Source organism: Equus asinus, chromosome 3 (genome assembly GCF_041296235.1).
Source record: "Equus asinus isolate D_3611 breed Donkey chromosome 3, EquAss-T2T_v2, whole genome shotgun sequence".
Taxonomy (NCBI): Eukaryota; Metazoa; Chordata; class Mammalia; order Perissodactyla; family Equidae; genus Equus; species Equus asinus.
Genome location: NC_091792.1, coordinates 109,451,490 through 109,465,566, shown reverse-complemented (window position 1 = coordinate 109,465,566; position 14,077 = coordinate 109,451,490). Strand labels below are relative to the sequence as shown.

The following is a 14,077-nucleotide window of genomic DNA, read 5'->3' as shown; positions in this document are numbered from 1 at the left end:
TGTCACATTTTGTTTTTGAGATACTTTATATTTAATATGAAAGATCAAGGTGAACTTGTTTTGTGGGCTTATAATCCAACACAGTGCTAAAACAGAGCATGTCAAACACATTCTGAGGGCCAAATGTAACTGTAGTACCTCAGCAGATGGGCTAGTTTTCACAACATTTTTCCTAAGAAGGACACTGGAAGCCCAGTTTGAATTTAAAATTCACTCATGATATTATTCAAATAACTTTAATGAAGGGGTTTTCTAAAAGCTATTTTGTTAGCATTCTGTCCAACAGATGCAAAATGAAAATGAAGAAAAACGCTAAAAAAGAACTTGATCCAGTTAAAAATCTGTTGTTTTAAGAAATTAATACATTTCTCAAAAACACTTGTTTTCTTTTTCAACCATACACTGCTGAGATTTCAAACACTAGACAAATATGTTGATTTAAAAACCATCATCCGTAAAACACCAAATTAATACCTTAATAGAATCGATTCAATCTAGTACAAATTGGGCTGCGTTCAAACTTATCCAATAATCTTAATGGTCAGATTATCCATGCTTAAGTTAGAATAAAAATGGTTAACTATTTTTTTATTATTACCTTGCTTTTACAATTATCTCAATATTGCACTTGCCATTATTGCACAGGAATGGAAAAGAATAGTATACAAATAGGCATTGAAGAGAATACCATATACATGCTGTATCCACATTTATATATGTTTATATATAATGTGAATATTTGTTTATATTCTTTTGTATGTTATCTGACCATTTCACATTGGGGCCACTTAGAAACTATCTCTGTGTCACTGCCTTAGCTTTCTTGGTGGGTGCTTGATGCTGTTATTTACCAATACTGGGATGACTTACATTAGAATTTATTAAATCACCAGCTTAATTTGTTTTACATCAACTAGTTTGCTTCCATGGCATCCAAAACCATGATAATGTTAAGAGTAAAGCTGGCTCTTTTGACTTACGTGGTCCATTCTGGTGGGTTCATTTACTTGTTTATTCTTTCTTATATTCATTTATCTAATAAATAGTTACTAAACACCTGCTATATACTCTCTTAGCTCTTGCTGGTGATAAAAAGTGCATACAGCATCATCCAGGCCCTGACCGAGCTTATTTTGTACTACAGAAGATTAGCTAAGAATATTGGGTATGTCTTATGTGTCTCCTCAGATTCCCTCTGTGCTAGCTGCCTCCTGCATCTTGAGCTGCTTAGACCAGTTGTTTACCTGGACACCCTCTAAGCTGTCACCACATGCGCGGAATTACTGGCTTTCTCTCACTACTTCTAGACTTGGATGAAATATTATACTGCAGGACATGGAATCTGACTTTCTTAGTGGCTTTTTGAAGGGTCTGGGAATATTTTCTAATGAGGTACTTTGGTTCTGAAATGGACTTGTTTTAGAATAATTAATGGGAAGAATAAATGAGTTAGAAATCTTGAGAAGTATACCTTTTAGAAAAATGTATCACATATTTTTAAGCACAAGTATAGCATAAATATACACGTGACTCCCATTATTTGTAGTTATATTCTATAAAGTTGCCATGAACACTGAATTAGTGAATACTGAACCATTTCCCCTAACGAAAATACAGGCTTGGGTTCCTAGGAGCCAAAACACCATTTGCATTATATAGGTTCATTTGCCAACATCCTTGTAAAACAGGCCAGTCTCCTCAGTATTGACACCTGCTCTTCCTCATAACCTTTTTCCTGTATGACACTTACCAGATATTTAAAAAATTCTTCCAAAGCTTCCTAATCTGCAGAACCTGCCTCACCTGCAAGCTTAATATTTTTCACACCATATTGCCTTTTGAAATGCTCACACTAGATACCATAACTTTTTTGACTTTCAGCCTCACAACAATACTATCTACTATATTAAAAAAAAAATCAGTCCTCGTCTCATGAATCCACAAATTTCACCAATTTTCCATGGTTTCATGATGCTCTTTCTAGAGCAGCCTCACATATAGATTGGCAAGTTTCCTCTCTCTTTTCCTGGATGTACCATATTGTTGACTATTAACATTGAACTCATAGCGCCTAGCACTGTAACTTATGCCTGAACAAGGCTCATCTAATACACATGTTTTCTCCATAAGGCACATCACAGCCTTCTTGTGCTTAGGAACACTGGACAGCACTTCAGGACTATGCTTGGGGCCATTTTAAACAGTGAAATCACTACCAACAAGCACAAAAATGTGAAAAACATGACACTAAATATACCACATAAAGGATGTTTGCTTATAGCATGAGAGTTGAAATGAGAAGGCAGAGCATAGCCTTGTTTGACCTCAGCTTGGAAATTGCACGTTGGGTAACTCAAAACTTTCCCCACTCTGCGCGTGCACATGTCTGGGAATAATCATAAAAATACTGTAAATATTGATTTTGGGGTTACAAATAAATTTTAGCAAATAGTTGAATTTGTAAATAATAAGGATCGACTGTAAATAAGAATAAGTGAAATCAGATAAGTTAAAGAAAAATTAAAATTCTCATTAGAGCTTCCAAATAAACTGTATTACAAACATAAAATGTTCCTAACATTAAAAAAAGTAGTTTTAAGCCAGTAGTTTTAAGCCACAATAGATCAAAAGAAGTACTGTTTGTTGAGCCATCAGCTATTGAGATTTTTAGGAGAGAGAGCAAAATTATATAGAATATTAAAGAAAGGCAGTTTTTTTCACATCCAAGATTTGTGACTATAAAATTTATACCTATTACATTAGCTGTAGTGTAGTATAACTTGTACCTATTATATTGCTATAATAGGTTCCTTATAACAGTTTATTATTCTGAAAAACTCAAAAGGCTTTGCATATACATCATGTCAGTTAATCTGATCAGGGCCCTATGCCTGAAACAAAACAAAACAAGGTAACCATTGGAATGATTTTACAAACTTGAAAAGCTATTATATGTGGGCCATCAACCAAAAGAAAAAAGGAAAGAATGTTTCATGATAAAATATGATTATACCGAAGTGTATTTTGCCCTTTGCCTTTACACATTTAGGAAAAGAAAAAAGCTGAAGCATGAATGTTCATTATTAGTTTCTATCCTTTCCTTTCCTTTCTTTTCTGTTCCTTTCCCTTTCCAAGATTCAGCTTGGTTTCAACTTCTTCCAAAATGTATTAGTTTATTAAAGTAAGAAAAAAGGAAGGAAAGACAGCAAAGGAAAGAAATAAAAGAAAGAAGTAAAGAAGGAAGGGAAAGAGAATTTAGGAGATAGGCAGTTAAGTGATTGGAAGATGGCATAGATGGATGGGAGGGCGTCCTCAGCAGCTGGAGCAGGATGCTCAAATACAGTGTTAGAAAGTTCAATGTGACGGGAAAAACGTATGTGAGAGTAGGAGTGGCAAAAGATGAGGCAGCCGTCAGATCAGGAAAACCTGTATTACATGCTAAGGAATTTGGGCTTCCCCTGTAAACAGTGCCTTGAAGGATGGAGTAGTATGGTGTAGATATGGCTGAATTTGTGCGTTAGAAAGATGCTTGTGTAACATACAGAGAATACATAGTAAGGATTGGGGGAATAGTGGGCACATCAAAACTTGAGGCAGTTAATCTATTTAGAAAACACTTGCTACCAACACAACATGGAAAGCATAGTGGTAGCATAAACTGGAGAGAGATAATTTTAAGTTTTATATATTATACAGAAGGTATAGTTTATAGGATTTGATTGGTTAGTTCTTGTTTTTGAGAAAGTGGAAGAATTAAAGAATTAGTCCATAATTTCCAACTTGGAAAAATGTGTTGGATGGGCTGTCTACTAAGACTAGGAATATTGGAGAGAGAGCAGTTTTAGACATCTTGAGTTTGAGATGCCTATAAATTAGCCCAAAGGAAATTTTTAGTAGGCACTTGGTTATGCAATTGTGAGGCTCAAGAGATATATCTTGGTTGGAGATATAAGTCAGTTGAATATTTGTATATTGCTTGCAGTTGAAGCCATAGAAATGGATGAGATTACCTAGGGAGAGTGTGAACAATGAGAAGAGATAAATGCCAGGAAAGAGCTCTGTGAACACAATCATTTCAGGAGCACACAGAGACTGGGGAGCATTGTAAAGTAATGAGGAGACCAGAGGAGAGTAATGTGATGGAAGTAATAGGAGGAGAGAATTTCAGGAGGGAGGAAGTGATTCACACAATCAGATATCTCAGACATAGGCTAAGGCCTAAAAAGAGTCAATAGGATTTGATAATTAGGAGGTCACTGATGACTTGCCTAGAGTAGCTTTAGTGCTTTAGTGAGAATAGCCATTAGAAGAGCATATGAGATTTGAAGAAGTGGTATAAAATGAAGAAAAAAAGATTTTAAAAATAGATATATGTGTCTTGAGGATGTTTAGAGATTTAGGGATGGAACCAGTAGAGAAGGAGAGCAGGCCGAAGGATTAGGGTAGACCTAGCAGAAAGACAAAGGAGCAGATCCCTTAAAGGAGCTGTTTATACAGTAAGACACCGAGGAGTTTAGGGTTGATAGGGAAGGAAGTGGATCTATGAAAGGGATAGAGGTAGTGGTAGATTCAAATAGAACAGGGGCATCAAGAAAAGAGGATCTTGATGGGATGAAAACAAGTTATTATGGAGTAAGGGAGTCATAAATTTAGGAGTATGTAGATAGAAATTTGAATTTAAGATTCCAGATGTGAAGATATATTCTGATTAACAAAAAAGTACAGGGTATGGCCATGAAAGTGGATAGGTGAAGTGGAGGTGAATGAAGTTTGATACATTTAAGTAGCTCAAAGAACCTTGAATCTAGGCTGTTAGATGGGTCAACCATTTGGATTTTGAATGTGCTTGTTGATTCTGGCAGTAATGATACTATTAATGATATTTGACATTTATTGCATACTACTTACTATATGTCAGGCACTTTTCTAAGCATGTTACATGTATGAACACATTTAATGCTTACAATGACCCTAGAGGTTGATACTACTTATCTTCATTTTTGGGTTGAGGAAAGTGAAACATAGAGTGCAGTTTCCACACCAGATCCGTGTTAGAGTTGGGATTACACCTTGGGCAGTGTGCTTCCAAAGCTCCTGTTCTTAACTGCTATGCTATATTACCTTTCTTGTAATAAGAAGTATTATTGTAGAAGTGGATGGAAAGGAAGACTGAGCCAGACGTCAGAGTTGTTAGTGAATGAAGGGCCATATTAATTAGTCCTTTTAGTTGCAGGAAAGGGAGAGTGTCTTAGATAATGGAGGTCTCTGTCATGACACAGAAGGCCTAGAAAGTCAGCGGGAACACAGGCAGTTCCAGGGATGAGCAACTCTGAAATTCTGTTTCATAACCTGAGTTTGTCCTCAAGCATGATATCATTGCTTCTCCATGTATTATCCTCTCTATCCTCTTCTTGGACCTAACTGGCCAGCTCTTTCTTTGCAAGTTCAACTTTTAAGGGGAAAGAGAGATGGTGGTTTAGCAGAGACCCAGAGGAACAAGAAATAGATTTTTAACACCTCTTTACCAATAAGAATGAAAGAATAGAAGAAGGCTGGTCTTCCAAAAGAGAAGTCTTTGAATGAAAAGTATTTGGGAGAAAATTTTGTTTCTAGTAGAGGGGAAAGATAGAAGCAGCACAGTATCGGAAAAAAGGAATATATATTTTTCTGTTTTTTAAAACATGACTTGCTTTGTTTTACCAAGAATGATAGTGTCTGTGAAAACTATGAAGTGAGTAAAAAGGAAGCATTTTCATTCAAGTTTAATTGGAAGGATTTGAGGAAGGAATGTGGAGTATTAATTATGAGGAAGTGTTTGAACAAAATTACTGTGAAGACGAACAAATTCTAAAAGCTATTCAAATTTTTCTAAGCCATGTTAAATTATACATAGCATTTAAAATGGAAGATTCACTTCCTTTTCTGAGAGTGCATCTTATTTGGAGAAACACAGTATGAGACATTATTACAGTTCTTGTTTGAGGATAGCTGTGTCAGAGGTAAGTGATAGAAAATTATGGTTAAAATTTATGTAAGATATTGGAGAGCAGATTAAAGTAAAATGTATATAACATAAATCATCAATATTATGAAATAGTGAAAAAGCAGAAGCATAATGATCATGTTTATTTGTCAAAATTGATGTATTCACAAGTACTGAAAGTAGTAATCTTTTACTTTTGTTTTAATTATAATTAAAACATGTAACTGAATACAAATTAAAAATATGAGAATGATCATTTTTATTTCAATAATTCAATCAATCATTCATTGGCCATTATGTCCTAGGCACTGTACTTGTGGTTACCAAAGAAAGGCTAGTCAAAGCTCATTATACTTAATATTTCCAAGCATACTTCATAATTGTATTATGTTGAGATATTTTTATTCACATAAACTTCATATGGGTGCTGGCTATTAAAAATAGTACAACTTTAATTTTATTCTTTTGCTGACAATCTTCTGTTAACACACTTAGCATTTTCATTTCCTAAAATAATTCAGTTCTAAAATACAACACATCTTGATCTCATCTTCTTCAGAATTGGAAATTTGAAAACTAGATCTCCAGTAATTGTATTAATTGAGAATTTGTGATGCAAATGTGTAATAATACAAATAAAATTTTAAAATACAATTTAGGAAATATGTGATATGTATTATCCATTTCTATTCAAATTAAGTTTCAGTAAGATTGGGTTCCCATGGAATTAGTTGACATCCTATTAATTCCTATACAACATGCTCATTATTAGTTCATTTTTATTCCTTCTTTTTCTGCTTTTAAAAGTGTTTCTATAAAGTCTCTGATGTTTCTAAGAGTGGTTCTTTACTTTTGTAATTCCTTGATGCTCCTTTTAATAAGCTTTTATAAAAAAATCATCAGTATTGCTTGCTTTAAATTCTGCTACATGCTCCACACTGTCTAGTATGTTAAGGTTTAATATTTTTCTTAGCAAAAGAATTAAATAGATTTCCAACCTTTACTTTTATTCTATATCGGGATAAGGTATAACAACATGGCAGAAGCACTTTAAAGTGCCACTGAAGTTCACTTAGAAATAATTAGTGTAATGTAACAAATATTTAAATATGTAGTATTTTTTCTTGGAATATAGTAAAGAAATGTTTTAAGAATTTATTTTACTATCTATGCTACTTCTAGAGAGATCATAGGAAATTTCTCTGTATTTATAAGATTGAACTATTTCCTAATTCCTACTTAGTAAAATGATAGGAATAATGTACCACAAATCTATACAGAATATTCCACCAGGATAAGAATATACTGACTTAAACAAATCTCATCTGTTTTTCTAATTTATATTCCTTTAATAGGATGAGGTAATATGGAATTAAATGGTTCTTCAAGTATGTCAAAGTCTTGTAAATAATGATTTTGTTTAACAAATGCCAATATAGAAATTATTATGTGCCAGGAACTATGCTAAGTGCTTTGTACATATGTAGTCATTTAATCCTCATAACTACCTTCTGAGGTAAATATTATTATTCTGATTCTGCAAATGAGGAAACTGAGGCATAGAAATGTTAGGTTACTTGCCCAAGCTCACACAACTATTAGGTGGCAGAACCAGAATTTGAATCCAGGTAAGTTGGCTCTTAACGCTATGCTTTGCCACTTCACAAAAAAACCACTCATGAATCTTTTTGGCCACATAAAACATAAATATTCATTTCAGAATTAATGACAATCATATTAATTCTTTTATGATAATTTTTTTATAAAAGTTTTTTAAATTAATTTTTATAAAAATGAATGTTGTGGGGCCAGCCCCAAGGCCTAGTGGTTAACTCCTGTGCACTCTGCTTTGGTGGCTGGGGTACAGTTCCCGGGCAGGGACCTTTACCACTTGTTGGCGGCCATGCTGTGGCGGTAACCCACAAAGAAAATAGAGGAAGACAGGCACAGATGTCAGCTCAGGGAGAATCTTCCTCAAGCAAAAAATAGGAGAATTGCAACAGATGTTAGCTCAGGGCTAATATTCCTCAGCAAAAAAAAAAAAAAAGAAAGAAAGAAAAAGAAAAAAATGAATAGTGCATTTTAAAATCTTTAGGACTTGAGGTTTAAACAGAGTTGATACCCAGAGACACTATAGTTATTTAACAAGGTCTTTGAAAAGTATTTTTAGTCAATTAAATATCTACTATCTTTTATCTGGAATTTTTTTGTTGATTGTTTTCTAGAATATGTAATTTTGAAACATTGATATTATTTTTCAAGGTAAGGGTGATAATAGGAAGCTTATAAATCAGCCTTCTCCTTCTGTTTATTTCTCCTGGTCTACAATGCAGATATTACATATGCAATGTCTTTATTATAAAGAGTAATTTCATAGATAGGGGTCTATATCTGTGATATAATATTATTTGTTATATAGAATTTTTCCTTACTAGATCATCAAAGCATCCATAGGGACAAGTAAAAATCTTTTACAGCAAAAATCTTGGAATAACAAAACTTGATTAGCTGGAATTCTTCTAACTAGGGCATGGTTAGTTACCTGGAAATGCTTTTACATTACACTTCCATGTAAAAGAGGCAAATAAAAAAGAAAACAGAGTAATAACAGGGGTTTAGTTAGACACAGACTATGTCCTAAAATCAGTGTAGTTCTATTTAAATGCGTAAACCACCTGCATCTGACTTTATAGTACAAGGAAACTTCATGTTTGTAATGATGAAGTTTAGGCGAGATATTCTGAAAATAAAGATCCAATTGAATTTACTGTACTGGATTTATTAAATTAGAAAAATAGACTCATGCATTTTAGGAAAAATATGAGAAAACTGTTTTCCCTAACAATTTAATTAATCTGAAAACTAAATCAAACAGTGTATCAAGTCGAGTTCCTTAGAATCAGAACTGGAGATGGGAATTCTTGTGCAAGTGATTTGAGGGAGTGCTCTAAGGTGAAACCTTCAAGAGACTCAGGAAAGCAAGACAGGGCAGAGGAAAAAGTGAGGCATATGTGGTGGAAGTTCGGCCTTGGCCTGATCTTACATGGAGCATTGGAGCGTAAATGGCACCACAATTGTCCCACCATTAGGAAAGGAGGTTGATACAGGTAACTCCTGTATCAGTTACCCACTGGCTGAGGCCCACAGTTAGGTGGGGAGAGGTATAACTTCTCAGGCACATCTGGGTGGTGCCTCCCATAAACTGAGGGCATTTCTCAGAAGAAGCGGTAGCTCAACAACTGATGGAGGAGTGTCTATGTCTGACAGAGGGATCTGGAAGGAGGACCAATAATGTCTATTATGACCAATATAATCTATTCAAAGAACACTCTAGAAAACCCTTAAGGGTGCTAGCGTTCTCTGAAATGGAATTTTCACTGTATTTTCCTAATGAATATTGTATAGAAGAAAGAGCTCTATGTTGGGAATCAGGAGATCCCCATTCTCTTGTGTGACCCTCAAGTCTCCTGGGTCTCATAGCTATTATCTGTAAATTCATAACATGGTTTTTAAGCTCTGTCAGCTTTGAAATCATTTTCTATTGTTCTCTTTTATTATGCACAAATATCTACTCATTAAAATGATCTATTTTGGTTTATTGGACATGCCTTATTTAATATAGTCATAGGAACTATAGTTTCCAAACTTTACTCATTAATTAATTCATTTATTTAACAGTTATTTATTATGTGCCAGACAGAATTCTAGGTGTTGGGAATACAGAATAAGACAGAGAGCCCATTATATTATGTGGTTTCCATTTTTTAATAAGTAAAAGTTTTAAGAAATGTTTTTTGAAATACATGGGAAGGTGAGAAATTTACCTCTTAGAAAAAGAATTAATTTGAATTTATATTAAAAGCCTCACACAGTGAAGGGTTAAAAGAGAATATGAAAAGGCTGTCCTTTTTTCTGGCACTTGATAATGTATGTAGTATGGCTCTTTTTTTAACAAGAGGATCCTTGAAAACGAAGAAAGAATAAACTCTCTAGAAAGGTTTTGTTTTTGTTTTGTATTGTTTCCTTGGTGAAAAGTTTTGTTGGTGAAAAATCATTGAGGAAGCCAGTCTTTTGCACTTAGGCTATGAGATCTACTGATGGGAAGTAAACAAACTATGCCAAAAAGAGTCTGAACAATGCTAAATGCATTTTCCAGAAGCATGAACAAAGGTAGTATGCTCAGCAAAAGAGCCCTGCAAAGCTGCAGTCTGAGTAAAAATGAGAGAAATCAGAGATCAAGGTGAAAATGTTAGTCTGCAGTGAGGGTAGCAAATTCTAATAAAAATGGTTTAACTAGATATGTATTGAATCACCTGACAAAGGGGTCTATAAGCCATGGCTGAGTATAAACAATCACACAGACACTGAAAGAGATGCCAGATAACTCAAGTGGTAGCAGTCATAAAGGCATGGAGTTTAAACAGGGAAAAGAGGAAACCAAGTGGGAAGTGAACCCTAAGTTCATTAAAATATTACTAGCTTACCAGGAAGGAGAGATTGATGGAAAAAGGGCACTTCAACATATAGGACTTACTTGTAGTTTTCTCTTTATAATATCTAACTTGCTTACTTAATAAACTTGGTAATAATTTATTTATATTCAGTGTATTGAGTTTTCACTATTATTTCAAAGTTCTCATTATGAACCCTTGCCGGATACTATTTATGGCAGAAATGCCTGAATCTGAAGAGACTCAATAGTTACGTCAGTGGTGCCCAGGTGAGGAGGCAACATCATAAGTGAGGTTACCTACTGTGTTGTCTCTCTTGTAGAGAGGAAAAGGTGGTCTATCATCATATAGTATATCACTGTGCAGGTTGCTTCACTTAAACCAGCCCTCTTTGGGAGTGGCATAGTTCCTAAATGTGCTAACCTAACATACTTGTCTACATGTCACATTATTTTCAAAAATAAAAATTAAGTATTTGTACTTTTTTTTCCCACGGGGATTTTATACACTTTTTATACACAAAAAAATTAGGTAAGGAAAAGTATTGGTGGCTTAAATCATTAGTCCATCTTGCTTTTTTCCACGATAGAATATGCATAGCATGACATTGCTTTATGAAAAATCTGTAATCAAGACAACAAACACAACAAAATATAGAATCTCTGTTGTGAGGTAGTATATTTTTGGATAACATTATATTGATTCAGAAGATAGCACATTTTGCCTTGGGTAATAGATAACTGTTATGTTTTTGTCTATCAGCATTTTTTTTTTTTTTTTGAAATGCCTCTCTCTGACCTAAGGGGCTCTCAATCAAGAGTGCCATTTCCTCTACCAGGAGTGGCACCCTGATCCAAGCTGAGCCAATCATAGGCATCCTCAGGACTTTTTTTTTTTACTGGAGCCAGTGGGCAGGAGGGCTGTATTTTTGTAGGACTGTTAGCTTAGCACCAAGGAAAATCTAAGCCTACAGCCCATGAGCATGTCTTTACCACCTCAAGGGGTAGCATCTGGCCATGAATGAAGACAAAGGAGAGGAAAGTTAAAATGTGGCTAGAGATAAAGACATTCAGCCCCTGGATCTAGCCTCAGCTCTGCTGTGTGTAGATACCTAGATTTTTAGTTAGATGAGTCAATGTATTTCTTCTTTTCACTTAAATTAGTGTTGATTGAGTTTCTGTCACTTGCAAAGTTGCAATATGTGTATCCGACCAATATGCATATAGCTTTTTTGTTTATACTTAATTTCTAGAAAATTAAAAAATAGAAATGCTAATTCTTATAAATGTATAACTCAAGATATATCAAAATATTTTAAAACCAGTCACATAATAAAGCTACTGTATTAATTCATCCATGAAGTTTATGACAAATATTACATTTTAGAATACTATGCTGGGTAGATTCTTAGTTATAACCATATCACATAACAGAACATAATTTTGTAAAGTGTGGGCTCTGGATCCTATTGTCTGGTTTTGAATCCTAGCTTAGCCAATCATACTGTCTGACCTTGCCTTCTCTCTACTTCAGTTTCCTTATCTATAAGATTAAGATTACATGGGACCATCCTCACAGAGTTGTTGGGAGTGTTCAACGTAATAATACATGTAAACTGTGTCTAGCACATAGAAAGTGGTCTACAAATGTTAGCTACTATTGTTAATGTAATTATTTTTTGGATCCATGAAAAAATTTTTATCATAATGAAGGCTATTAGTGGTAGCTTTTATATCAGTGATAAAAAAGAGAAGGGTAAACTGCTATAGAAATACTGGTGGACTGCAGTCTGGGAAGGCACCCTGATGACATAATGTTCTAGGTAAACGCCAACTGCTCTGCTTATTTGGCAAGTGGGCATGAGGCATAACAGTGTGTTTATAAACATCTGTGCCCTTGGCTAGGATGTTTCTGTATGGGCAAAAGGAAAGTGAAGTGGAAGCAAAATTTCCATATTATTTATTCTGGTTGATAATTTGTATTGAGGAATTTTAAGAGTTTGGAGATATGTAATACAGCATTATTTACAGTCTATTCAAGACTACATACTGTCTGAGGATAATTTTATTATTATGTGTATATATGTGAGAACCTTCTTGTGGCCTCACTTTCACATTAAAGAGAAATAGGGAGAAATGAACAAGCATTGGGAGATATTCAAGGTACCTCATGGGATTATCATGCAGTTTTGTGTCACAAGGTGAAGAAGCCATAGAGAAGGAGTTAGCATTGGCACAAAGACTAGAAAGAAAACAGGTAGACAGATTTTCCTGGGAAATTTTTATAGGCAATATTACTAAACCTCACTAGGCTACAACCTACCAATATGTTGATCTTGTGGAATTCATGTGCTTGTTAGCAGGGGATTGTTTATACGCTTAGAGGGGGGTTTATTTGAACACTTATTCTATGATTTCTCAGGGGACCTGCATCTGCAAATCAGCAGAGAAGATCTCCTTAGTAAATTGTAATCCAAATTTACTCATAAATTACCTTCGATCTGGAAAGGGGTAAAAGGGAAAATTGTATGTCCTGGTCCATTAATCTCACTAAAGTCTAATACACAAAGAGTTTTCATAGTTCTAAAAATTGTGCATGTTTAAATTTGCAGTATTAAATGTGTATAAAGAGATTCTTAGTTGAATGTAGTTTGGGAATTATTAACATAATTAACAAGCATATAATCTTCGAGTTTTAATCTACAAACAGCTTCTGGACTAGAGGCCGGTTTTGGACATGATCCAGTCTCGATAGTATGTTATTCGAGTGTAGACACCAGGCTTGTTTGGAAGGGCACATTCATCTCCCCAGCTTACAATACCAGCAAGGAACCAAGTGCCCTTATAATCTGCACCAACCAGAGGTCCACCAGAATCACCCTAGAAAGAAAGAGGATATATACAATTACTATAATTTAAAGGTGAATACTGCTTATTTTTCTCTTTTGTAGTAAAGACAAGGAGAGACAGAAGATGGAAAAAACCCTAGATATTTCAATATTAAAATGATTCCAGTCTAGAATATTTTTGTGTTCTATAATCATTTATTTAAATAAAAGATATTGGTATATGTCTTTGGATATAACAATATAATAACGGAAAATATGTATGAAAAGTTTCAACTCAATTATTACCCAAAAGAGATACTGAAGGTTTTGTTGCTTATGCAGTCATCAGTATGCTGAGGAATTCTCTGATTATCTCCTTCAAATTCCCTATTTTGAGGCAGATGCTGGGAAAAAAGAAGGTTTATATTTACCTACCACCAGCACTGGACTATTGTTCTTCTGTTCTTGTGTAAACATCCCTTCAATTTTCAGAATTGTGCAATTTGGCTAAACTACCCTCTACACTTCTTATGATTGTCATCTACTGATGTTTAGACCATTTTTCAAGAATGATGGAACACTTTGGCATCTGGATTTTACTTTGCTCTAATCCTTCCCATCATCCTGAATAATTTCAACATCTATTGGATGAACCCATAGTCTCTTTGTTTCCTTGATTCTGATCATCTACATATTTATTAGACATTTCCAGGTCACTCCTTGTCATCATCTCGAGCTAGTCCATCTCTGAAATGCCATATTCAGCATTATGCTTACATGTACCTATCCCTTCAGTTTTCTCATTCCACTACTTTT

At 34.5% G+C, this 14,077-nt stretch overlaps 1 protein-coding gene across 2 annotated transcripts in view; it reads right to left on the bottom strand.

The window, feature by feature from the left end:
• Window positions 1-9,733: 9,733 nt before the first annotated feature.
• Window positions 9,734-14,077, bottom strand: part of LOC106843213 (transmembrane protease serine 11C-like) — a 62,219-nt gene continuing 57,875 nt past the window's right edge. The window contains exon 10 of one of the 2 annotated variants that reach the window (XM_070506590.1): window positions 9,734-13,313. In XM_070506590.1, the coding sequence (XP_070362691.1) occupies window positions 13,152-13,313 (162 nt within the window). In that variant the 3' untranslated portion in view covers window positions 9,734-13,151. The remainder of the gene's footprint in view (window positions 13,314-14,077) is intronic. The other variant, XM_014860159.2, reaches the window with a different exon arrangement.